General features: G+C 43.3%; 1 protein-coding gene across 3 annotated transcripts in view; it reads left to right on the top strand.

Moving 5' to 3' along the window:
* The window catches only part of arhgef28a (Rho guanine nucleotide exchange factor (GEF) 28a), a 564,358-nt gene that overhangs the window by 124,186 nt on the left and 414,138 nt on the right, over positions 1–26,034 (top strand). For all 3 annotated transcript variants that reach the window (XM_068029539.1, XM_068029540.1, XM_068029541.1), the window contains exons 3-4: positions 20,319–20,466; positions 24,762–25,055. In XM_068029539.1, the coding sequence (XP_067885640.1) occupies positions 20,319–20,466; positions 24,762–25,055 (442 nt within the window). The remainder of the gene's footprint in view (positions 1–20,318; positions 20,467–24,761; positions 25,056–26,034) is intronic.

The raw sequence follows: 26,034 nt of genomic DNA, 5'->3' as shown, positions 1-26,034 counted from the left end.
AAGTGGTGGCTGTTGCCGAGGAGCACCCACCTGTGGCCGAGCAGTGGCGCTAGACCCAGGCCACGCCAAGGTCAGGGCAGGAAGTGTCTCACAGGGTGGGGGATGGGATAAGGGGTTCAGCAGCACAAGGGCAGGGTGTGCACCAAGACCATGATCAGTGGCTACAGCAGCTTGGCAACAGGGTGTGGCACTCTGTGGGCCTCCCCCACTTCCCGATGCCAGGTCCCTCGTTCAGGCATTAAGAAGGATCCTCACCGCACCCGGGCGCCCCCCGGTTATCTGGCCCCGGCTAGCTGACCATACAGAAGGTCCTTGGGTATGCGACGGTCTTCCATCCTTTGGACCTGTCCGATCCACCAAAGCCACCTTTGTTTGATTAGTGGCAACATGCTTGGGAGCTCTGCCTTTGCGAGGACTGCCGCATTTGTGATTTTGTCCTACCAGGATAAACTCATAATGCACCGCAGACAGCGAAGATGGGACTTACTGAGCTTCCATACATACGAACATACAAACTAGGAGCAGGATTAGGTTATTCAGCCCCTCGAGTCTGCTCCGCCTTTCTATGAGATCATGGCAGATCTTTTTGTGGACACAACTCCACTTTCCTGTCTAACCCGATACCCTTTGACTCCCTTGTTTGTCAAGAATCTGTCTACCTTCTTTTCTTGGCAGCTGTAAGTTGCCCATGTTTCACAGCCATACAGAAAGGTGCTGAGAACACAGACCTTATAAACCATCAGCTTGGTCCTAAGGGTCAGCTTGGTGTCATCCTTTGTGTGTTTTGCAAGTTGACCAAAGGTGGTAGCTGCTTTCCCTATGCGTATATCGAACTCTGCATCAAGATTCTTCTTCACGATCCTGACCTTAGCCTTCCCTGCAGATATGGAAGGAGACTACTTGCACGCTAGGTCAGAGGGCAAGCTGTATAATCTATCAAGGCTGAAAGCGAAGACAAAAACACATCACATCCTGATCAGAGAACTCCTCTACGCTGATGATGCTGCACTAGTCGCTCACACACAAACTCAGCTACAAAGAATCGTGGACTGTCTCTCCCGTGCCTGTAACTTGTTCTCTTTGACTATAAGTGTCAAGAAAACCGTGGTCATGGGACATGGTGTTGCATCTCCGCCCCTGATCACACTTTAACACCCACTGGAAGTGATTAGAAAATTCTGCTACCTTGGGTCCACAGTGATAGACAATCTGTCGCTTGATTTTTTATCTTAACTGTTGTAATAACCCTACTGACTTCTGTTGTTGCCATTACCTCCTTGTTAGCCTCTTCAGTGAAAGTTGAAGGAAAATATATAATCAGTATCCTGCCATTTCAGCATCATCTCCTGTGAGTTTATCTTGCTCATCCTTTTGAATAACTCTTTAAGGTCTCCCCTTAACCCTCTCTGCTGTAAGGAAAACAGTCCTAACTCCTGCAATCTCTCCACTTAACCAGAGTCCGTCATCCCTTGTGTCATTGTAGTAAATCTCTTCAGAAACCCTTTCCTAGGCTTTGACATGCTTCCTTAAGTGTGATGCCCAGAATTGTTGACAGTACTCCAACTGAGGCCTAACCAGAGATTTGTAAGGTTTAACATGACTTCCTTGTTTTTGTATTCAATGCCCCTATTTACAAAGCTCTCTTAATGCTTGATCAATTTGCCCTGCCACCTTCAAAGATTTGTGAATAGGCACTTCCAGTTGCCTTTGTTCTTGCACCACCCCCCATCTCAAAATAGTACCGTTTAGACTATATTTCCTCTCAATTTTGTTGCTCCCAAAGCTCATCACTTCACATTTATCTGCATTAACTTTCATCTGCCATGTGCCTGTCCATTTCACCAGTCTGTCTATGTCCCACTGATGTCTGCTACTATCCTCTTTCAGTACCTCGGTCATGCCATGTGGCTCCACAAGATTTCCTTTTTTGTCTCTAATTGTCCCCAACATTTCTTGAACTATCCGTTATCTTCTGTGTGTTTTGTAAGGTTTTTGGGCTCCTTTTATGTTATCTGCTAATCATGTATTTTCTCTTTGCCCTGTTTTTCTGCTTTATTTTTTGTCCATTTCTGTAACTACTTTAAACCTAATTATATTAAGATCACTATTACCCAGATGTTCTGCTGCAGAAACACATGCCAATTGCCCTACTTCATTCTCTAGAACGAAATCCAGTGCTGCTTTCTTCCTTGTTGAGCTAGTACTCATTTTAGGAATTCTTCACCCTCCTTGCCCATTACACTGTTGTTTTTACAACTTGGTTTTCCTTGTATAACTTACGTGCCTATTGAATACTTTTACTTTTTTTATAGTCTGATATTTTCATTTCATATTTCCTCTTCGCATTCCTAACTCTTTTTTTACTTTCCTAAGCTCATCCCTTTGACATCCTCTCCTTTACTGTTTATGTATATTTTGCTTCTGCTTTTACTTTCGATTCAATTTGATCATATCCTTTTATTTAGCTATGGTACCTCATTCATGGCTAGTTTGTCCTTATTTTATAGTGGAATATATTTCTGCTAAACTCTATTGATCAGTCCTTTAAAAGTGGCTTTATTTCTCTCTCTCGCTCTCACACTCTCTCTCTCTCTCTCTTAGGATGTCTCAGTTATGATTATTTTGGTGTTCTTCCGCTCTCCCAGTCCACACTGAGTACTTGCAGGGGAACAAAGGAAAGCTCATGTGATATTGCTTTCGAAGTGCACGTAAATCTATTTTCTGTAGTGCAAATGTTAAAAAGAAACTCTGTCTTTCATCAGATTGTTTCAAATGTCTGATAAAGTCATATTATCTTACGATGCAGAAACAGACCATTGGGCCGACCAAGTTTGTGTGAGTGCTTTCTCGACTTGTGTCACCTAGGGGGGAATTTTATGCAGTCTGCCACGACGGATTTGGTGGCGTGCGGGGTGATATAATTAGGCGGGAGGTGTTTTCTTGGATTCCCGACGGTGGGATATTTTAGAGGAATTAAGTCGGCGACGGGTTTTTGGCATTCCGGGGTTCCCCAGAGCGGTGGGTGATTGCAGCTTTGCATTCATTTAGATAACATGAATACTCATTACCCTATACATAGTTACAATTTAGTCTTCCCTGCCAGATTAAGTGGACAGAGAGAAATATTCCTGTGCCACCTAGGTCATGAATGATCCAATGTTATGTGCAACAGTCAGATTTGTGCTGTTGAGTCTCAGGACTGTGCTCTTCTCTGTTTAACTCAACCACTAAACTAACGCCAACATTGGAATGGATGTTTGCCTCCAGGCTTGGCACCAGCCAGGGTTAATCATCTCAGGGGATGGTGGCAAAGGCATGGGCGGGAACTACATGGAGGAACAGGGGAGGGTAGTCGGGGAGGGAAGGGTGGGCTGATCGGGTGCATGGAGGAGCAGGAGAGGGTAGTTTGGGAGGGAAGGATGGACTGATTGGGTGCATGGAGGAGCAGGAGAGGGTAGTCGGGGAGGGAGGGGTGGGCTGATCGGGTGCATGGAGGAGCAGGAGAGGGTAGTTTGGGAGGGAAGGATGGACTGATTGGGTGCATGGAGGAGCAGGAGAGGGTAGTCGGGGAGGGAGGGGTGGGCTGATCGGGTGCATGGAGGAGCAGGAGAGGGTAGTTTGGGAGGGAAGGATGGACTGATTGGGTGCATGGAGGAGCAGGAGAGGGTAGTCGGGGAGGGAGGGGTGGGCTGATCGGGTGCATGGAGGAGCAGGGGAGGGTGGAGTGGAGCATCCAGAATGTTGTTTATGGTGAAGGTGCATTTTGTCGGCCTCGGGGGTGGTGCTGGATGAGATCAGTACTTGTAAAGATATTTGGCAAGGGTCTAAAGGGAGGGATGAGTGCTGTCAATATTGGGGAGCTGTGGGGTAAATTGAGAGTACTAGCTAGCAGAGGGAATGGTCACAGTCAATGGGACAAATGGATTCTGTGGGGGGGAGGAAGGTCAAGACTAATGGGTGGGTATTTGACAACTTCATATGGAGGGGAATGGGACTTGGTAACAATTTGATGTGAGGAGTTTCAAGGATAAGAGTCAGCGTGTCAGTAGTAAGGGGAGTAGGAGCACAAGGGAGGAATGACATGAATATATTGATGATTACACTATGCACAGTAACAAAGGGAGGATCAATAGTAATGGAGGGAAGGATAATGGGAGCAATGGATGGGTCAAGGGTGATGGCTTCAAACTGGAAGGTTGCAGGAGGAGGTTGGAAGGTGGGGGAGACTTGCCCTGAATACCACATGCACCATTTTCTCCAACGATCATGGGAACCACGTGGACACTCAAGGATTGCAAGGAGAATGGGAGGAGGCAAACAACAGTGTGTGTGTCCTCTACCTGGCTGCAATGTGAAGGCAGATATGCGTTGATGTTTCAGCTCACTAGCAACAGAGGGTTGAATCGCCACACTCTGCTTATTTATTGTTCAGAAAAGCCACAGCAACATGGGTCTCATGCGCTCAATTTGTCTAGTACCACATGAAGAACAACAAAGAGAGAGACTAAGGAGGGCTCTTTTCCCTCAGCTCATGATGCCTGAGCACCAGCAACAGGCAGAACAGGAAGGTGAGGATGCTCTGAATGATAACATCGAGGAACGTCCTTATTGAAGACGGGCACTGCCACGTCATCGCATCCTCAGGACGAGGAAAAATTAACTTCAAATGTCAGAGAGACAATGTCAGAGACGCCTAAGGATGTCACATGAAATGGTCACAGAATTTGGTAGGATCCTGCAGCATGATCTGTAGTCAAGCGACTTTGGTGGAAATCCCATGCCAATTTCCCTCAAGATGACTGCTGCACTCAATTTTTTCTCCAGCGGCTCCTTCCAGGGATCCAAGGACAACATTAGTGGCATCATTTCAATCTGCGAACCACAGGTGCATCAAAGAGGTGACCAATGCCCTTTTTCAACGTGCCAATGATTTTGCCTACTTACCAGTAGACGAGGATTGCTCGGCAGCAAGGTCTGCGGCTTTTGGTGCCATCACTGGGTTCCCTAGAGTGCAAGGGAGAGAGAGTGGGACCACCAAGCAGTGTGAAAGAGCTATCCTGTCCAGTCCAGTCCAGTCCAGTCCAATCCAGTCCACCAGAACGAACACACAGCGTTCTGAGGAAAACAAAAATCAAATTGTGATGTCACAGGAAAACAGGTGGTTGATTGTTGGTGAGTTTTTTATTGTTTATCTTTCAAAGCTCGGGTAATTTTGCTAATTGTAAGGTGTTATTTACTAATAGTAATAAAGCTTAATAGATTGGCTGGTGAATATTTACTATTAATTAATTATTTATTTAAAACACAATCAAGATGGCAGGACAGGTGATGTGTTGTGGCTGAAGTATGTAGGAGCTCATGGACACCAGTGTGATCTACGGCAAATACGTCTGCAGTAAGCGCCTGCAGCTCAATGAGCTTTGGCTCAGAATTAGTGAGCTGGAGGCTGAGCTACAGACACTGCGATGCATCTTCTTCTTCTTTGGCCTCCTTATCTGGAGAGACAATGGGTAAGCGCCTGGAGGTGGTCAGTGGTGTGTGGAGCAGCGCCTGGAGTGGCTATAAAGGCCAATTCTAGAGTGGCAGGCTCTTCCACAGGTGCTGCAGAAAAAAATTTTTGTCGGGCCTTTGCACAGTTGGCTCTCCCCTTGCGCTTCTGTCTTTTTTCCGGCCAACTGCTAAGTCTCTTCGACTCGCCACACTTTAGCCCCGCCTTTATGGCGGGGGGCTAAAGTGTGGCGAGTCGAAGAGACTTAGCAGTTGGCAGGAAAAAAGACCGAAGCGCAAGGGGAGAGCCAACTGTGTAACAGCCCCGACAAACAAATTTTTATGCATCACCTGTGGAAGAGCCTGCCACTCTAGAATGCATCAGGGAGGGGGAAAGTTACCTGGACACTTTATTCCAGAAGGCAGTCACACCTCATAGGATAGGGTCTTCTGATTTGGTCAGCGACAGGAGGGTGTGACTGTGAATAAGGCAGGCAAGGGGATGGAGAAGGCAGAAGTGGAGGAGCCTTGCAATTGTTCAACAGGTTTGAGGTTCTTTCAGCTTGTATGGATGAGAGCATGGGTTGCAGGGTGGATGAGCAAAGTAGGGGGAGTAAATAGGAATATAGTGACAGTATAGTTAGTGGGATGGACACTATTCTCTGCAGCCAAGAGCGAGAGTCCAGAAGGTTGTGTTGCCTGCCCAGTGCCTGGGTTTGGGACATCTGCTCGTGGCTGGAGAGGAACTTGCAGTGGGAGAGGGAAGATCCAGTTGTCATGGTCCATGTGGGTACGAATGACATAGATAGGACTAGGAAGGAGGTTCTGCACAGGGAGTATGTGTAGCTAGGGGCTAAATTAAAAAGCAGAACCTCAAAGGTAATAATCTCTTGATTATTACCTGAGCCACGAGCAAATTGGCGTAGGGTAAATAAGATTAGACTGTTAAATGCATGGCTCAAAGATTGGTGTGGGAGAAATGGGTGTTGATTCATGGGGCACTGGCACCAGTACTGGGGAAAGTGGGAGCTGTACCGTTGGGATGGTCTACCCCTGAACTGTGCTGGGACCAGTGTTCTGGTGAGTTGTATAACTAGGGTAGTAGAGAGGGCTTTGACCTAAATAGTGAGGGCAAGGGATCAAGTGAGCGAAGATGTGATAATTTAAAGAGAGAGAAGAAGGCAAGAGAGAAAGATAGCAATAAGGATAATGATAATCAGAGTGTGACAGGGAAGGGACAACGCATACAAACTCAAGAGTGAGCCAGCACTAAGACTAGAGTTTGTGAACTAACAGAGTGGGGGGAGAGTTCGGGAGAGGTGAGATTTAGAAATCCAAATGGAAAGGCCAAGGTATCGGAACAGTATAGCATTGTGGGTAAAGACAAGCAGAATGGGACAGGAAGAGACATAGAGTATAACAGAAATTGTACATCAGCAAATAAAGTCATTTAAGGGAATAGAAGCAAAAAAATGAAATTAAAGGTTTTATATCTGAGTGCACGAAGCTTCTGCAATAAAATAGATGAAATAATGGCACAAATAAAGGTACATGATTTAGATCTAATCGCCATTACAGAGACTTGATTACATGGTGATCAGGGTTGGGAAATAAATATTTTGGAAAGACAGACAGAATGGCAAAGGAGGAGGGGTAGCCCTGATGGTAAAAGATGACATTAGGGAATTAGTGAGAAAGGATCTGGCCTCAGAAGATCATGAAGTAGAATCAGTATGGGTGGAAATAAGGAATATCAAGAATCAGAAAACACTGGTGGGAGCAGTTTACAGGCCCCCTAACAGTAGTTATACCGTTGGACAGAGTATTAAACAAGAAATTATTGGAGCTTGTAACAAAGGCAATGTAATAATTGTGGGGGATTTTACTCTGATAGACTGGGACATGATATTGGCAGGAGTGGTCTAGAAGATGAATTTGTAGAATGTTTTCGGGACAGTTTCTTGGAGCAATATGTTGTGGAGCCAGCTAGGGATAAAGCTATCTTAGATCTAGTATTGTGTAATGAAGCAGAGTTAATTAGCAATGCAATAGTAAAAGATCCATTAGGAAATAGTGATCATAATACCATTGAATTCCGCGTTAAGTTTAAATGTGACATGCTCCAATCACAAACAAGAATTTTAAACTTAAACCCTATTATGTAGGCATGGGGGGAGAACTGGCTAATGTAAATTGGGTAAATTGACTAAAAGGTATGGCAGTAAATGAACAGTGGGAAACCTTTAAAGAAGCAATTCAAACTGTTCAACAAATCCTCAGCTAGAAAGATCCATCCATGGCTCACTCGGGAAGTTAAGGATAGTATTAGATTAAAAGAAAAGACTTAAAATGTTGCAAAAAAAAAGTAGCAAGTCTGAGGATTGGGAGTGTTTTAGAAATCAGCAAAGGACCACCAAAATGTGATTAAAAAAGGAAAAAATCAAATATGAGAGTAAACTGGCCAGTAATATAAAAACAGATTGTGAGAGCTTTTATAGGTATATCAAAAGGAAGAGAGTAGCTAAAGTAAACATTGGTCCCTTAGAAGCAGAGACAGAAGAAATTATTATGGGGAATGAGGAAATGGCAGAGGCATTGAATAAATATTTTGTGTCTGTCTTCACAGTAGAAGTTCCATTCCAGAAATAGCCTGTAATCTCGGGGCTAAAGAGAGTGAGGAAATTAAAGAAATTCATATCAGCAGAGAAAAAGTATTGGAGAAACTAAAGGGACTAAAATCTGACAAATCTCCAGGGCCTGATGACGCATCCAGTATTTCTGCAGCCTAGAGTTCTAAAAGAGGTAGCTGCAGAAATACTGGATGCGCTAGCTATGATTTTCCAAAATTCTTGAGATTCGGGAACGATCTCATCAGATTGGAAGTTGGCAAATGTTACACCACTTTTCAAGAAAGGAGGGAAGAAAGAAAACGGGGAACTACATGCCAGTTAGCCTAACATCAGTCATTGGGAAAGTGCTGGAATCTATTGTTAAGGAAGTCTTAACAATGCACTTAGAAAGCACAGTATGATTAGAACAAGTCAACATGGTTTTATTAAAGGGAAATCCTGTCTGACAAATTTATAAGAATTTTTTGAGGATGTAACCAGTAGAGTAGATAAAGGGGAACCAGTACACTTGGATTTCCAAAAGGCATTCAATAAGCTGCCACACAAATGTTAATAGGCAAGATAAGGGCTCATAGAGTTGGGGGTAATATATTCGCATGGATAGATGACTGATTAACAGACAGGAAACAACAAGTGGTTATAAACGGGGCATTTTCAAGTTGGCAGGCAGTAAATAGTGGAGTGCTGCAAGGATCAGTGCTGGGGCCTTAGCTATTTACAATTTATATTAATACTTAGATGAAGAGACAGAGAGTAATGTATCTAAGCTTGCTGATGATACAAAGGTAGGTGGAAAGGTAAGTTGTGGGGAGGACACAGAGGTTGCAAAGAGATATAGATGGGTTAAGTGAGTGGGCAATAAGATGGCAGATGGAGTATAATGTAGGGATGTGTGAAGTTATTCACTTTGGTCATAAGACTAGAAAAGCAGAATATTTTTTAAAAAGTGTAAAACTTGTAAGTGCCGATGTTCAAGGAGACTTGGGTGTGCTTGTACAAGAAACGCAGAAAGTTAACATGCAGGTTCAGCAAACAATTAGGAAAGCCTTTATTCCAAGGGGATTGGAGTACAGGAATAAGGAAGTATTGCTACAATTTTGTACTTAATTTTGGTGAGACCACCTCTGGAATACTGTGTGCAGTTTTGGTCTCCACATTCAAGAAGGAATATACTTGCATTGGAGGCAGTGCAGCGAAGGTTCACTAGATTGGTCCCTGGGATGAGGGGGTTGTCCTATTATGAGAGGCTAAGTAAATTGGGCCTACATTCTCTGGAGTTTAGAAGAATGAGAGGTGATCTCATGGAAACATATAAGATTCTAAAGGGGCTGGATAGGGTAGACACTGAGAGATTATATCTGCTGGTCGGGGAATCTAAAGCACGGGGGCACAGTCTCGGGATAAGGCGTCGTTCATTTAGGACCGAGATGAGGAGAAATTATTTCACTCAAAGGGTTGTGAATGTTTGGATATCTCTACCCCAGAGGGTTGTGGATGCTGCATCCTTGAATACAAAGAGATATAGACGTGTTAAGTGAGTGAGCAACAAGATGGCAGATGGAGTATAATGTAGGGATGTGTGGAGTTATTCACTTTGGTCGTAAGAATAGAAAAGCAGAATTTTTTTTTCAAAAAATGTAAAACTTGTAAGTGTCGATGTTCAAAGAGACTTGGGGGTGCTTGTTCAAGGAACGCAGAAAGTTAACATGTTAATCCTTGAAGGCCGGGATAGACAGATTTTTGGTCTCGCGGGGAATCAAGGGATATGGCGAGCGGGCGGGAAAGTGGAGTTGAATCCGAAGATCAGCCATGATAGTTTTGAATGGTGGAGCAGTTTCGATGTGCCATATGGTCTACTCCTGCTCCTAATTCTTGTGTTCTTGTGACTGTACTCATGTGGCCATTAGAGATCTCTAGGACCAGCCTCCTGTCTGTCAATCACCAAGGCTTCCACTCTTTAAACGTACAACTGGTTTGCCACCACAGGAGAAGAATCATGCAAGTTTCCCAGGGAACTGTCATGACGCCTACTTTTTAAGGAACTTCCAGCTGCCAGCAGTTTTCGAGAAATCAGCGAAAGTGTGCAGCTGGATCCTGGATGATAAGGGTTACCCCATTTGAACATGGTTGATGACACCAGTACGTCATCCCGAAAGCGCTGCTGAAGAGAGGTACAATGTCGCTCACGCATCCACGAGAGCCATCATTGAACATGCCATTCGCTTCCTGAAAATGCGATTCGGTTGACTTGACCAGTCTGGAGGGGCTCTTCAGTACACGCCACAGAGGGTGTCATGAATAATTGTTGTCTGCTGTGTCTTGCACAACCTTGCAATTAGACACGGCAACATTTTGCAGGCAGAAAAACGGGGAACACCAGTCCCCCTCAGATGAGGACGACTATGAAGAGGGTGAGGGGGAGGACAACAATGACAGTGATGCCGTCATCAATATGAAGGCCATGGAGAGACATGCAAGGGAAATCAGGGAGAACCCTATTTATGCACGTTTCAGCCAACAATAAGCCACATCGTCAGGGAACGTTGGGTGAAGAAACATAACAATTCCCCACAGAAATTCCCTTTTGCATGAGGTCTTATTCATCTCTGCAATCTTAACGGAGTATTGCTGCACTTTCATGTGATTAACATTTGAAATCATCTATGGGCTACGATGAATGCGACTAGACACCACTGCAAGCAGCGTTATGAATGCAGAAAACAAAACTAAGGCATGACCGTATTGGAAAAAGTTTTTTATCAATAGGAAATCAGCCATCATTGAAAAGTGAAGGCTCAAATTCCAATGAGATATTGACACTGGACATTTCCTGAAATGCTTTGCAAGCATCATTTCCTGCAATAGGTCTCAAAAAATTTCTTTGTATCCAAAGAATGTGTGCATGAATTACAACAATTATTCATTCCTGTCTGGCGCAAAAATAAAACCAGAAAGGTGGCTTAACCATGGCTTACAAAAGAAATTAGGGATAGTATTAGATCCAAAGAGGAGGCATATAAAATTGCCAGAAAAAGCAGCAAATCTGAGGATTGGGCGCAGTTTAGAATTCAGCAAAGGAGGACAAAGAGGTAAGTGGGGGAAATAGAGTATGAGAGTAAACTTGCAGGGAACATAAAACTGACTGTAAAAGCTTCGATAAATATGTGAAGAGAAAAAGATTAATGTTGATAAATGTAGTTCCCTTAGAGTCAGAAACGGGGGAAATTATAATGGGTAACAAAGAAATGGCAGAACAATTAAACACATACTTTGGTTCTGTCTTCACAATGGAGGACAGAAATATCCTCCCAGAAATGTTAGGAAACCAAGGGTCTAATGAGAGGGAGGAACTGAAGGAAATCAGTATTAGTAAGAAAAATAGTGCTAGGGAAATTAATGGGGTTAAAGGCTGACAAATCCCCAGGGTCTGATAATCTACATCCCAGAGTACTAAAGGAAGTGGCCCTGGAAATAATGGATGCATTGGTGGTCATCTTCCAAAGTTCTATAGATTCGAACAGTTCCTACAGATTGGAGGGTGGCAAATGTAACCACACTATTTAAAAAAGGAGGGAGAGAAAAAACAGAGAACTACAGACCAGCTAGCCTTACATCAGTAGTGGCGAAAATGCTAGAGTTGATTATCAAGGATGTGATAGAAGAACACCTGGAAAGCATAAACGGTATTGGACAAATTCAGCATGGGTTTACGAAAGGGAAAATCATGCTTAACAAATCTACTGCAGTTGTTTGAGGATGTAACTAGTAGAATAGATAAGGGAGAACCAGTGGATGTGGCGTATTTGGATTTTCAGAAGGCTTTTGATAAGGTCCCACATAAGAGGTTAGTGTGCAAAATTAAAGCACATGGGATTGGGGATAATATACTGGCATGGATTGAGAATTGGTTGACAGATTGGAAACAGAGAGTAAGAATAAATGGGTCTTTTTCCGGGTGGCAGGCAGTGACTAGTGGGGTACCGCAGGGATCAGTGCTTGGGCCCCAGCTATTCACAATGTATATTAATGACTTGGATGAGGGAACTAAATGTAACATTTCCAAGTTTGCAACTGACACAAAGCTGGGGGGGGAGGGGGGCAGTGTAAGCTGTGAGGAGGATGCAAAGAGGCTCCATTGTGATTTGGACAAGTTGGGTGAGTGGGCAAATGCATGGCAGATGCAGTATAACGTGGATAAATGTGAGGTTATGCACTTTGGTTGCAGAAACAAAAAGGCAGATTATTATCTGAATGGTGATAGATTGGGAAAGGGGGAGGTGCAACGAGACCTGGGTGTCTTACTGCAGTTATACAGGGCCTTGGTGAGACCACATCTGGAGTATTGTGTGCAGTTTTGATCTCCTTATCTGAGGAAGGATGTTCTTGCCATTTGAGGGAGTGCAAAGAAGATTTACTAGACTGATTCCTGGGATGGCAAGAATGACGTATGAGGAGAGATTGGGTCGACTAGCCCTATATTCACTAGAGTTTAGAAGAATGAGAGGAGATGTCATAGAAACCTATAAAATTCTAGACTAGACAGGCGAGATGCAGAGAGGACGTTCCTGATGGCTGGGGAGTCCAGAACCAGGGGTCACAGTCTCAGGATATGAGGTATGCCATTTAGAACTGAGATAAGGAGAAATTTCTTCGCTCAGAGGGTGGTTAACCTGTGGAATTCTCTACCGCAGAAGGCAGTGGAGGCCAAGTCATTAAATATATTCAAGAAGGAGATATATTTCTTAATGCCAGAGGGATCAAGGGATATGGGGAGAAAGTGGGAAAAAGGTACTGAATTAGACGATCAGCCATGATCTTTTTTGAATGGTGGAGCAGGCCCAAAGGGCTGAATGGCCTGTTCCTGCTCCTATTTTCTATGTTTCTATATAACCAAGGGTAACCTTACTGAGAGTGGATCAAATTTTGCTTGAAATAAGAATGTTTTAATACATTCTTGCAATCGTGACAATTTGTACATCACCTGTGCCACTTTCACGATCAAATCTGTTTCAATTTCCTTTTTCACCCACTATGCCTAGGTGCTACCCCGGCGTTAGCAGCTGAGGTGGAGCCAGTATGTTCAGTGCACTGCCCCGTTGCTGTGGATGACTGTGGCGGGTGTCCTCTGCAAAAACGGGTCCTTAATGGCTCCCTCCTACTGAGGGTCTACAGCCATGGTGCTTGAGTATCCCCCATGTGCTCGCCTACTGGAGGCAAGGGGTTTAGTGTCGGGGCGAGGATAAAATGCTGCTTAGCCTGGGGGTGTCCTGAGAGGAGACCCAGGGGCAGCTGGCAAACGCTCCTCCTCCATCTGTGTGCATGATGGCACCATGCCTGTCTCCGTTAGGGGAAGGTGCACCTGGAGGGAGGTCCAGATTCCTCATCCCCCTCTTGCTTGGTCTTTGGTGCATGGAGCCCATGGCAACAGTGATGTAGTCCAGGTCAATCGCACATGGCTCGAGTGCTCAACCAGACTCACCAAGGAGCTTGCCAGATTCTCGATTGAGGAAGCCAAACACTCAAATGCCTGGGACATGGCAGATGTCATGGCTTGTATGGGCTCCTCCATGCATGCGCAGAGCCACACATGATCTCCAGCATCTCCGATGTATTTTCCACATGGCTTTGCTGCCCAACCAGTAGACTGCCTGTAGCAACAAACAGAGGTTCATCATGAATGTGAGGTTGAGCAGGGGCCTGGTCCCCAGTACTCCTCCGATTGTCAGGGACCAGGCTCTCACATGCTCCTTCAGCTGCCGAATTATGTCTCCATCGTGCACACCAGCTTGTGACCCAGATTCTAATCTTAAAGCCCCCGTGGACCATGTGGATGTATCTGCTCTGGCGGAGGTGGAAGAATAGGCAGGTAACAGTGCACCCTCTGGGGCATTTGCTTCTTCTTCCTCCCCAGTGGAGGATTCTTGGGCGACACGGCGTTCTGTGACTTGAGTGCGGACACTGGCAGTGGAGACACAAACAGAGGCACTTTAAGCATGTGCTTCACATGAGTTCAAACAATTTCCTTCAGTTTTCACATATAGCTGTAAGAGCAGAGATGAAACCTCATCCTTTTGCCTTATGGCTCTCCTGCCTCGCCATCTCAGCTCACCCTGCCTCTCTCCTCTTTCGCGATTTCCAAAGCCCTCCTCCTCAGCCATGGTTAGCAGCCTGATGTCAAGGACCCTTCCTCCCGTCTTAGTGCGCTCACACTGGTTGTGGGCCCCTCCTCCCGTCTTAGTGCGCTCACGCTGGTTGTGGCTTCATTTATCCTGCAACAGTGCAGATTTAATGACATAGCAAATGATGTATCACAACCAGGCATCAACATCACTCATTTTGTATTGGCTTTCGCACAACACATCCAATCACATAAACAATGCCAGTCTTTGTCATTTAGTGAATGGCACCAAGGCTGTTCACTCATTCCACTGCATTCCTTGTGTATCCTCTGCCTTGAAGACACGGACCCATGGAAGAAAATAATGGAGCAGCTTTGCCAGGACCACTTACCTTCGCTGATCTGAGCAAGTCAATGGTGCGCTTGCAGCGTTCTAAGAGTTGCCCCAGGGTTCGAGACCTCCTCCGCTTCCTCCATCCAGGCCGCCTTATTGAGACAGGAGGGTCTTTGCACTCCATCTACCGGGAAGAGGACCTCCCGCCTTTCCCTGCCGGCCTGGAGGCAAAGCTACAAGGAGGCATCACTGAACTGTGGGGCGGGACACTGCCTGCTTGCTGCCATGAAATTCACCTTGGCTGTAGGGAAAATAAATGATATAAAGTTGGTGGTGACTTTCACAAAATAAGGGAGGCAAAAACATTTTGATGTAAGCAAAAGCTTCAATTTAAGTTAGTCTAAAACTACATGAAAAGAAGGCTGCTGATCCTTGAGACTTCAAGAACAGAATGTTTTATATCTGTGGCGATCTTGGTGCTTGAAGCAGTGACAGCGGCTTCCACCAATGAAAGACCGCCTCTGCCGCATGATCCCACGTGTTCCTTGTGTCCATCGCTGCATGACTAATTTAAATACAAAATCACGTGGAAAACGGGATTGGCAGCGGAAGTTATGACAACTTCTGGTCCCACCGTCGGGAATGCCGCAACACTCAAGATTCCACCCCTAGTCTCAGTCCACATCTCCTTTCCTGTTCTTCTCTCCTGAAACAGCTATCAAATTTCCTTTGTAAAAGAATTTACAAACTCTTCTTTAACAATGGTTTATGGCAGCATTTCCAGATTCTAATCACCTGTGTGTTTTTAAATAAAAATCCAAATTTTTTGGTGGTTGCCTGAAATTTTTGCCCCATCATTACTGTCTCATTGATCAGTAGAAATAACCGATCATTATTTATCTAACCATAACGTATCAAAACCATTTCATAATCTTGAAGTCTTCTGTCAGATCACCTTATAACTTTCTTGGCTCTGATGAAAAAGGCCTGAAATCTTTCTTCACAACTGTAACTTCTCCATCTATGTTATCAACCTATCATTCTAATTAATCTGCATTACACCTTTTCTGCTGCTTTCATTTTGTTCCTAAATGGGGTAATCCAAACTGTCCAAGGTACTCCACTTGTGGTTAAACAAAGTTCTTCTAGCAGTTCAACATTACCTTCTGGCTTTTGTATTCTAAGCCTTTAGAGTCGAAACCAAGGATCCCTGTTGCCTCTTTTATCACAACACCTCAGTTTGCTGAATTAAAATGCTTAATTTCCTATGGGTTAAGTGAGTTTCTAGCATCAAAAAACCTTTGCATTGTACTGTTTCATATTTGTTTAAAGAAAACAGAAATGTCATTTGTTTCGTTTTGAAACATATTTTAAGGTTTGATTTGCTTTGCAATGTCAGAGTAATCCCAAGACTGCTGGGATGGCTTAATCTTGCCTTTCTTGGCCTTTAGCCAATATCGACTAAAATCTATAGCTGGACTTTAGGGCTTGCATACCATTGATTCCACATCGTGCAAAAAAATCTCTTTTCCAGTTTAATACTTCCAAGAGCTGAAAATGCATAAAGAATCTCAAATTATGTTGAATCAGTTCAAATGGATAGCATAGAGGAAGCTCTGAACAAGTAGAAACTGGTTTTGCAATTAACTCCATTTGTAAGAGGTGGTGGATTTTCTGAATTTAGAGTGAGTTTGAAATTATTAATTTAATACCAATAATGATAACCAACAAACTGGATGCAGAATGCTAAGTACCTTGCATTTCCAATAGCAGGTGTGTATGTTAAATATTTTGAAGTGTTTTTATGTGCTTTCAGTTCCTTTTGACAGGACAAACCATCCCAGTCTGGCACTAATCATTAATTACCATAGAAACATTGAAAGTGCCTGAAATATTTCCAGGAAGTCAAGATGTTGGTGAAGTTTCCTGCCTTATTCATTATACTGTGCTGTTATTGTTCGTTGGTGACTTTTTTTTCAACATGTCTTCCTGTGTTTTTTTAAAAATCATTGTAGATTTTTTTGGCATATTTAGATTTTTTAAGTGCATATGGATATAGACAGAGTCAAGACAGCCTTGCCTCTTCATGGCACACAGCAAAGTTGCAGCTCAAATCTTGACAGACACAAGGCACATTTTAAAGCCTAACGAATCAAAATTCAATAAATGGTTTGGGGTCTTCTATAATTTTTTTTTGATAAGATTTCAAATATGCTGTGTCTAAAAGTATTTATAGTTGACAGTTTGCTCTGTGGTTGAACAGCGCACACCAAAGGATTACTGTCAGCTGGAAAGTAGCAGCTGTTTTTCATTGCCATTTATTTTCAGATTGTACCATCTGTTACCTGGCTTAAAAACAGGAGTCAGCAGTTTCAAAGCTGCAATACTAAAGACAAGAAAGGCAATCCACAGTAAGGTTATAGTAGTTACTTTCACAAATCTCAAATTTGTAACAAATTCCAAACAAATATTTTGACATTTCTGCATTTTCTTTTGTGACTATTTCTTGAAAGCAGCATTTATTGTGGAAGTACCTATGCCAGCATCAAAACTAAATTTTATCTACCATCTTCTTTGGCCTCCTTATCTCGAGAGACAATGGGTAAGCGCCTGGAGGTGGTCAGTGGTGTGTGGAGCAGCGCCTGGCTATAAAGGCCAATTCTAGAGTGACAGGCTCTTCCACAGGTGCTGCAGAAAAATTTGATTGTCGGGGCTGTTACACAGTTGGCTCTCCCCTTGCGCTTTTGTCTTATTTCCTGCCAACTGCTAAGTCTCTTCGACTCGCCACACTTTAGCCCCGCCTTTATGGCTGCCCGCCAGCTCTGGCGAACGCTGGCAACTGACTCCCACGACTTGTGATCAATGTCACAGGACTTCATGTCGCGTTTGCAGACGTCTTTGAAGTGGAGACATGGACGGCCGGTGGGTCTGATACCAGTGGCGAGCTCACTGTACAATGTGTCTTTGGGGATCCAGCCATCTTCCATGCGGCTCACATGGCCAAGCTATCTCAAGCGCCGCTGACTCAGTAGTGTGTATAAGCTGGGGACGTTGGCCGCCTCGAGGATTTCTGTGTTGGAGATACGGTCCTGCCACCTGATGCCAAGTATTCTCCGGAGGCAGCGAAGATGGAATGAATTGAGACGTCGCTCTTGGCTGACATACGTTGTCCAGGCCTTGCTGCCATAGAGCAAGGTACTGAGGACACAGGCTTGATACACTCGGACTTTTGTGTTCCGTGTCAGTGCGCCATTTCCCCACACTCTCTTGGCCAGTCTGGACATAGCAGTGGAAGCCTTTCCCATGCGCTTGTTGATTTCTGCATCTAGAGACAGGTTACTGGTGATAGTTGAGCCTAGGTAGGTGAACTCTTGAACCACTTCCAGAGCGTGGTCGCCAATATTGATGGATGGAGCATTTCTGACGTCCTGCCCCATGATGTTCATTTTCTTGAGGCTGATGGTTAGGCCATATTCATTGCAGGCAGCCGCAAACCTGTCGATGAGACTCTGCAGGCACACTTCAGTGTGAGATGTTAAAGCAGCATTGTCAGCAAAGAGGAGCTCCCTGATGAGGACTTTCCGTACTTTGGACTTCGCTCTTAGACGGGCAAGGTTGAACAACCTGCCCCCTGATCTTGTGTGGCGGAAAATTCCTTCTTCAGAAGACTTGAACGCATGTGAAAGCAGCAGGGAGAAGAAAATCCCAAAGAGTGTGGGATTTTTCACACCTGTTTCACGCCACTCAGGATAGGAAAGGGGTCTGATGAGGTGCCGCCATGTTGAATTGTGCCTTTCATATTGTCATGGAATGAGGTGATGATACTTAGTTGCTTTGGTGGACATCCAATCTTTTCTGGTAGTTTGAAGAGACCACGTCTGCTGACGAGGTCAAAGGCTTTGGTGAGATCAATGAAAGCAATGTAGAGGGGCATCTGTTGTTTGCGGCATTTCTCCTGTATCTGACGAAGGGAGAACAGCATGTCAACGGTCGATCAACCATACCTATGTAAAATGTAATTTTTCTCTGTTTTTCAGAAGGGGCTGGTGTTTTTAAAGATGATCCGTGTTTCCAATGCCCTTTCACCCTCTTTTTCTGGATTCAGACTGTTCTGTACAAACATTTTTTGTTTGTTGGGAGTTTTTTGGGAGCATTTTGAATATCAACCTAGAAATTAGACCACAGGGCGGCACAGTGGCGCAGTGGTTAGCACCGCAGCCTCACAGCTGCAGGGACCCGGGTTCGATTCCGGGTACTGCCTGTGTGGAGTTTGCAAGTTCTCCCTGTGTCTGCGTGGGTTTTCTCCGGGTGCTCCGGTTTCCTCCCACAAGCCAAAAGACTTGCAGGTTGATAGGTAAATTGGCCATTATAAATTGTCACCAGTATAGGTAGGTGGTAGGGAAATATAGGGACAGGTGGGTATGTTTGTTGGGAATATGGGATTAGTGTAGGATTAGTATAAATGGGTGGTTGATGTTCGGCACAGACTCGGTGGGCCGAAGGGCCTGTTTCAGTGCTGTATCTCTGAAAAAAAAATTACACTGCAGTGGCAGGGAATGCGGGAGAAGATTAAGAGAGGCACAAATTAATAATAAAAAACTACATTAGTGAGATGTGCAAATGAGACAAATAGATAAATGGTGTCCTCTGCATTGTTTTGCACAAAATTTAAAGCCTCAGTCTTCTGCTGGTTTGCTGCAAATGCATACGGTTGTGGCCTTCTTGGCCTTGGATGGATTTGTACCCAAAACCAAGGAGAAAATGTCACAAGAACACTCATCCCAATTTTTCATAGCCTATCACCTTCTCTGATCTCTAATTAATTTGTATTATCTGCAAAGAAGGGGCAGGAGTTTGCAGACTTCATGTGATTCTATATGCTAAGAAAAAAAAGAGGCTCCTGAAAACCCCACAATATCCTGATTCCAATATCTGCTAAATAAGGTAAGTTTTGTGGAGGCATCTCAAGGGACGGAAGCAACAATGCAAAAAAGTTTATGGAGGAAGATTATGTGATGTGATGTATAAATGCTATTCTGTTCTTCCTTTGATTTTCCTTTCTTCTCTTGTGCTATCAAATGATGGAGCATGTATCTTTTGAACTCGGCCAAATTCAACCTTATTGTCACGCCATACCTAACATCTACATGCACAATTTCTAGCAGAGGTCACTGGATGGCAATCAGGAGCGAGAACCTTGCCTGATATTTCTCATCCCTGGCTAGGGATGCTAAATCAATTGTAAGACTACTGACACATATCATCCATTTTTATCTTTAGGGAGAAGCATTTTACAGTATCCAACTTAAAACCTCCCACTACTTGTATGGGACTAGATTGATGGTCACAAGACAGACTTCTGGAATTATCTTTTCCTTCTCCTTCCACTTTCCCTTCCCGTTTATGCTATAACAACTTGACTCAGTAACTTACTATCTGCTTTCATTTTGGTTACATCACCCGACTGTGAAGGTAGACAGGTTTAATTTACTATCTCTGCGTGTGTGATATTCTCTCTCTCATTCCTCATTCCCCATGTAAAGATCTCAGACCTATTTGATTCTTGTCATGCATTACTTTTGTGAAATAACAACATAACACCAATATCTTACTGCAGTGTGCAACTGAATCAGTATGCAAGGCCTTCTAGCCAGTATAAATTTGATTAAATGTGTATGAAAATTAATTCTTGAATTTATTTTAAACTGCTTTCCCATGTAGTGCTAATGATCAGATGCTTTTTTTTCAGGGGCAACAGCTTATGTTAGCAGTGTTCGAAGAGATCTGCCTTTTACCTGAGGATGCAGAATTGTACTTTGTATATGAGGGTTCACGCCAGATGCATGTAACTGTGGCACAGAGACTTGATGCTAAGACACTGGAGACAGTTGTTCCAGGTAAGCACACAGAAACTGAATTGGATACTTTATTGACTGTGATGTAAAAATACATTTGAATGCTTGTTTTTGTATGTCTGATTTGTGTGAACATGTAAATGGTGAAATTAGATTCTGTTCCTTTGTTTCCTGAAACTGATATTGAGAATATTTTCAGGGTCTCTTCTATCAAACTTTGTGCATGCCAGTCATTTTAGGAAATTGACAAGAGTGAGAATTTAGTCTTCAGGGAAACAATTAAACTTGTTCAATGTCCCAAGGCACTTCACAGAAGCATTATAAAACAAAATATCAGTAGATGACCAAAAGCATGGTCAAAGAGGTAGATTTTAAGAAGTGTTGTAAAGGAGGAAAGCAAGGTAGAGAGAGAGGTGTAAGGAGGGAATTCCAGACCTTTAAGGCCTCGGCAACTGAAGGCGCCGCCATCAATAATGGACCAATAAAAATCAGGGACGCTCATGAGGTCAGAATTAGATGAGCGCAGATATTTCGGAGGGTTGTGGGGCTGGGGGAGATTACAGTGATAGGGAGAGGCGAGGCAATTTGAAAACAGGGATGAAAATTTTAAAATCAAAACGTTGCTTTGCCAGAAGGATAGTGAACATAAGAAGATAAGAAATAGGAGCAAGAGTAGGCTATTTGGCCCCTCAAGCCTGCCCCGCTATTCAATAAGATCATGGCTGATCTGCCCCAGACCTCAACTCCTCTTTCGTGCCAGCTGCTCATAGCCCTCAACTCTCCGATATTTCAAAAATCTGTCCACCTCCTCTTTAAATACTTTCAGTGATCTAGCCTCCACAACTCTCTGGGGTAGAGAATTCCAGACATTCACTACCCTTTGAGAGAAGAAATTCCTTCGCATCTCAGTTTTAAATGAGTGTCCCCTTATTCTGTAACTGTGTCCCCTACTTCGAGATTCCTGCATGAGTGGAAACATCTTCTCAACATCTACCCGGTCAAGCCCCCTTAGAATCTTGTATGTTTCAATAAGATCACCCCTCATTCTTCTGAACTCTAATGAATAAAGGCCTAACCTGGTTAGCCATTCTTGATATGTCAACCCCTTCATCCCAGGAATCAGCCTAGTGAATCTCTTTTGAACTACCTCTAATGCCGGTATATCATTTCTTAAATACGGGGACCAAAACTGTACACAGTACTCCAGGTATGGCCTCACCAACACCCTGTACAGTTGTAACAAGACTTCCCTATTTTTAAACTCCAACCCCCTAGCAATAAAGGCCAAAATTCCATTTGCCTTCTTAATTACTTGCTGCACCTGCATGCTAAATTTTTGCGTTTCATGCACAAGAACACCCAGATCCCTCTGTGCTGCACTTTTTTGGAGTCTCTCTCCATTTAAATAATAGTCTGCCTTTTGATTCTTCCTACCGAAGTGCATAACCTAGCACTTTCCTACATTAAACTCCATCTGCCAAGTTTTTGCCCACTGACTTAGCCTATCTATATCCTCTTGCAGATTCCTTATGTCCTCATCACAACATGCCCTCCCACCTATTTTTGTATTGTCAGCAAATTTGGATATATTACACTCTGCCCCCTCCTCCAAGTCATTAATATAGATAGTAAATAATTGAGGCCCTAGGATTGATCCTTGTGACACTCCACTAGTTACATCTTTCCAACCTGAAAAAGATTCATTAATCCCGACTCTGTCTTCTGTGAGTTAACCAATCCTCAATCTATGCTAATACATTACCTCCAATACCGTGAGCTCCTAGCTTGTGCAATAATCTTTTATGTGGCACCTTATCAAATGCCTTCTGGAAATCCAACTACACTACATCTGCTGGTTCCCTGTTATCAACTCTGCTTGTTATATCCTCAAAGAACTCTAGCAAATTTGTCAAACATGATTTCCCTTTCACAAAACCATATTGACTCTGTTTGATTGTGTTAAGCTTTTCTAAATGTCCTACTATTTCTTCCTTAATAATGGACTCTAGCATTTTCCCAAAGACCGATGTTAGGCTGACTGGTCTATAGTTTCCTGCTTTTTGTCTCCCTCCCTTCTTGAACAGGGACATCACATTAGCGGTTTCCAATCCGCTGGGACCCTCCCGGAATCCAGTGAGTTCTGGAATATTTCGACTAATGCCTCTACTATTTCTGCAGCCACTTCCTTTAAAACCCTTGGATGCAAGCCATCAGGTCCTGGCTACTTGTCTGCCTTTAGTCCCATTAGTTTATCAAATACTTTGTCCCTCGTGATAGAGACTGTTACAAGATCTTTCCTCTCATTAGCTCCCTGCTTATCTGATATCTGTGGGATGTTTATAGTGTCCTCCACCATGAAGACCGATGCAAAATATTGGTTTAAATTATCTGCCATTTCCCTGTTCCCCATTATCAATTCTTCAGTCGCATCGTCCAAGGGTCCCACGCTCACTTTAGCTACTCTCTTTTTATATACCCGTAGAAGCTCTTGCCGTTTGTTTTTATATTCCTTGCCAATTTACTTTCATAATCAATTTTCTCCCTCTTTATTAGCTTTTTAGTCATCAGCTGCTGGTTCCTAAAAAAAATTCCCAATCCTCTGGCATACCACTAGTTTTCGCTGCTTTGTATGCCTCAGTTTTTGATTGGATACTCTCCTTGACTGCCTTTGTTAACCACGGGTGGTTCATCCTTCTCATTGAGTCCTTTTTGACCCCGATAAATTTTTGCTGAGCGTTACGAAATAGGTGCTTAAATGTCTACCACTGCTCATCCACTGACCTTCCCCTTTAGTCTATTTTCCCAGCCCATTTTTGACAACTCTGTCTTCATACTTCCATAATTGCCCTTGTTTAAGTTGAGGACACTGGTTTGAGACCCAAGTTGTTTGCCCTCAAACTGAATTTGAAATTCTACCATGTTGTGATCGCTACCCCCTAGAGGATCCTTAACTACGACATCTCTTATTAATCCTACCTCATTGCACATTACTGGATCTAAAATAGCCTGTTCCTGGGTAGGTTCTGCAATGTATTGCTGTAAGTAACAATCCCTGATGCACTCTACAAATCCGTCTTCTACGTTACCTCTGCCAATCTGATTTATCCAGTCAATATGCAAATTAAAATCACCCATGACAATTGTATCACCCTTCTTACACCCCTCCATTATTCCCTGATTTATACTTTGTCCTACAGTGAGGCAACTCTTCGGGGGTCTGTAGACAACTCCCACCCATGACTTCTTCCCCTTGCTATCCCTTATTTCCACCCAAAATGATTCCACATCACGATCTATTGCACCTATATCACTACTCACTGTACATCGCACTGATACCTTCCTTTATTAACAAAGCGACACCACCTCCTTTTCCTTTTTGCCTATTTTTCTGGAACGTCGAATACCCTTGAATATTGAGTTTGCAGTCTTGGTCACCCTGCAACCATGTCTCTGTAATAGCTATCAAGTCATATTCATTTATTTCTATTTGTGCCGTCAACTCATCTATCTTGTTACGAATGCTGCGTGCATTCAGATAAAGAGCCTTAAGCTTTGACTTTTTACCATTATTACTCATTCTGGTTCTAATTTCTGCTGCACTCTTCTGCTTATATTTTCTGCCCCTTCCTGTCACACTTTGATTACCGTTTGCCTCTTCACTACCCTGCACCTCTGCTCTCTCGTTTCTTTTTGATTTTTTAAACTTCCCTTCAATTGAACCCTCCCCCCAACTAATTAGTTTAAAGTCCTATCTACAACCCTAGTTATACGATTCGCCAGGACACTGGTCCCAGCATGGTTCAAACGAAGCCTGTCCCAACGGACAGCTCTCTCCTTCCCCAGTACCCCATGAATCGGAACTGGACTAGAAATCCAGAGACCTGAACTAATGTTCAGAGATGTGAGTTCAAATCCCACCATGGCAGCTGGGGAATTTAAATGAATTAAATAAATCTGGGATAAAAAGCCAGTGTGGTAACCATGAAACTGCTGGATTATCATTGCAACCTATCTGGTCCAGTCATGTCCATTTTTAGAGAAGCAAATATGCCATCCTTACCCTTTCTGGCCAATATGTGCCTTCAGACCCACAGCAACGTGGTTGACTTTTAATTGTCCTCTGAAATAGCCTAGCAAACCACTCAGTTGTACCAAACTGCTACAAAGACATAGAAGAATAAAATTTGAACCCACAATCTTCTGAGTCAGAAGTAAGAGTGCTACAACTGAGCCCAGGCTGACACTTATAAATGGATTTATATTTAATACTGTAATATATATTTAGTCCTGTATTTATCATTTTATGTCTTCATATTTATTCATGGGTTTTGTTGCAGGTCACGATATTTTGGAAGGTGTTACCGTTTCTGCCTGCATGTACACAGAGAGAAATTCGGTATCTATCCTTGGATGCAGTAAGATAACCTACATTCAGGATATAGCGTTTGAACTCACTCAGGTTCTGATTCAAAGTGCTGACACAATCACATGCACTAGTTACCTGACTCTGCTTGAACAGTTTGGCCTAACCATAGAGGCTCTGCTGTCTTTAGATGAGAAGATGACAGCTGCCGTTGAACACTTTGAGTTACCGCCATCTTGGAATCTGCTTGGAAATTGGGCAGGACAAGGTAATAATGTAGCTAATCCTAGTTTACATAATGGAATTCTAGACACTTGACTAGGGAACATTGTGTTTTTAAAATTATGCAGTAGATAGAAAGCTCCATCCATGGCTTACTAGGAAATTAAAGATAGTACCTGATTAAAAGAAGAGGGGTATAATGTTGTGAAGAATAACAGTAAGCCTGAGGGTTGAAAGAGTTTTAGAAACCAGCAAAGGGTGACCAAAAAGTTGATAAAAAAGGAAAATGTAGAATATGAGAATAAATGAGTCAGGAATACAAAAAGAGATTGTAAGAACTTTTACAAGTATATACAAAAGAGGAGAGTAGCTAAAGTAAACATTGGTTCCTTAGAGGCAGAGATAGGAGAAATTATCCTGTGGAGCGAGGAATGACAGAGACTTTGAACAAATATTTTGTTTCAATCTTCAAAGTAGAAGACACAAATTACATACCAGAAATAGAGCTGAATTAAGGGGCTAATGAGAGTGAAGAACTTAAGGTAATTAATATCAGCAGAGAAAAAGTACTGGAGAAATTTAAGGGATTAAAGACTGTCAAATCCCTAGGACCTGATTGCCTACATCCTAGGGCTGTAAAAGAGGTAGCTGTAGACATAGTGGATGCACTGGTTATGATTTTCCAAAATTCCCTAGATTCTAGAATGGTCCCAGCAGATTGGAAATTAGCAAGAAAGGAGGGAGAGAAAAAAATGGGAAACTGACATCAGTCATCAGGAAAGTGCTGGAATCTGTTATTAAGTAAGTCTTAACAATGCACTTAGAAAATCATAGTATGATTGACAGAGTCAACATGAAAGGGAAATCATGTTTGACAAATTTATTAGAATTTTTTGAGGATGTAACCAGTAGGTTAGGTAAAGAAGAGGCAGTAGATGTAGTTGGATTTCCAAAAGGCACATGATAAGGTGCCACACAAAAGGTTAACACACAAGATTAGCGGCTCATGGAGTTGACTGGTATAT

This window comes from Heterodontus francisci, chromosome 4 (genome assembly GCF_036365525.1).
Source record: "Heterodontus francisci isolate sHetFra1 chromosome 4, sHetFra1.hap1, whole genome shotgun sequence".
NCBI classification, from domain to species: Eukaryota; Metazoa; Chordata; class Chondrichthyes; order Heterodontiformes; family Heterodontidae; genus Heterodontus; species Heterodontus francisci.
The sequence above is the reverse complement of the archived record's forward strand: the minus strand, read 5'-3'. Positions and strand labels throughout refer to the sequence as shown.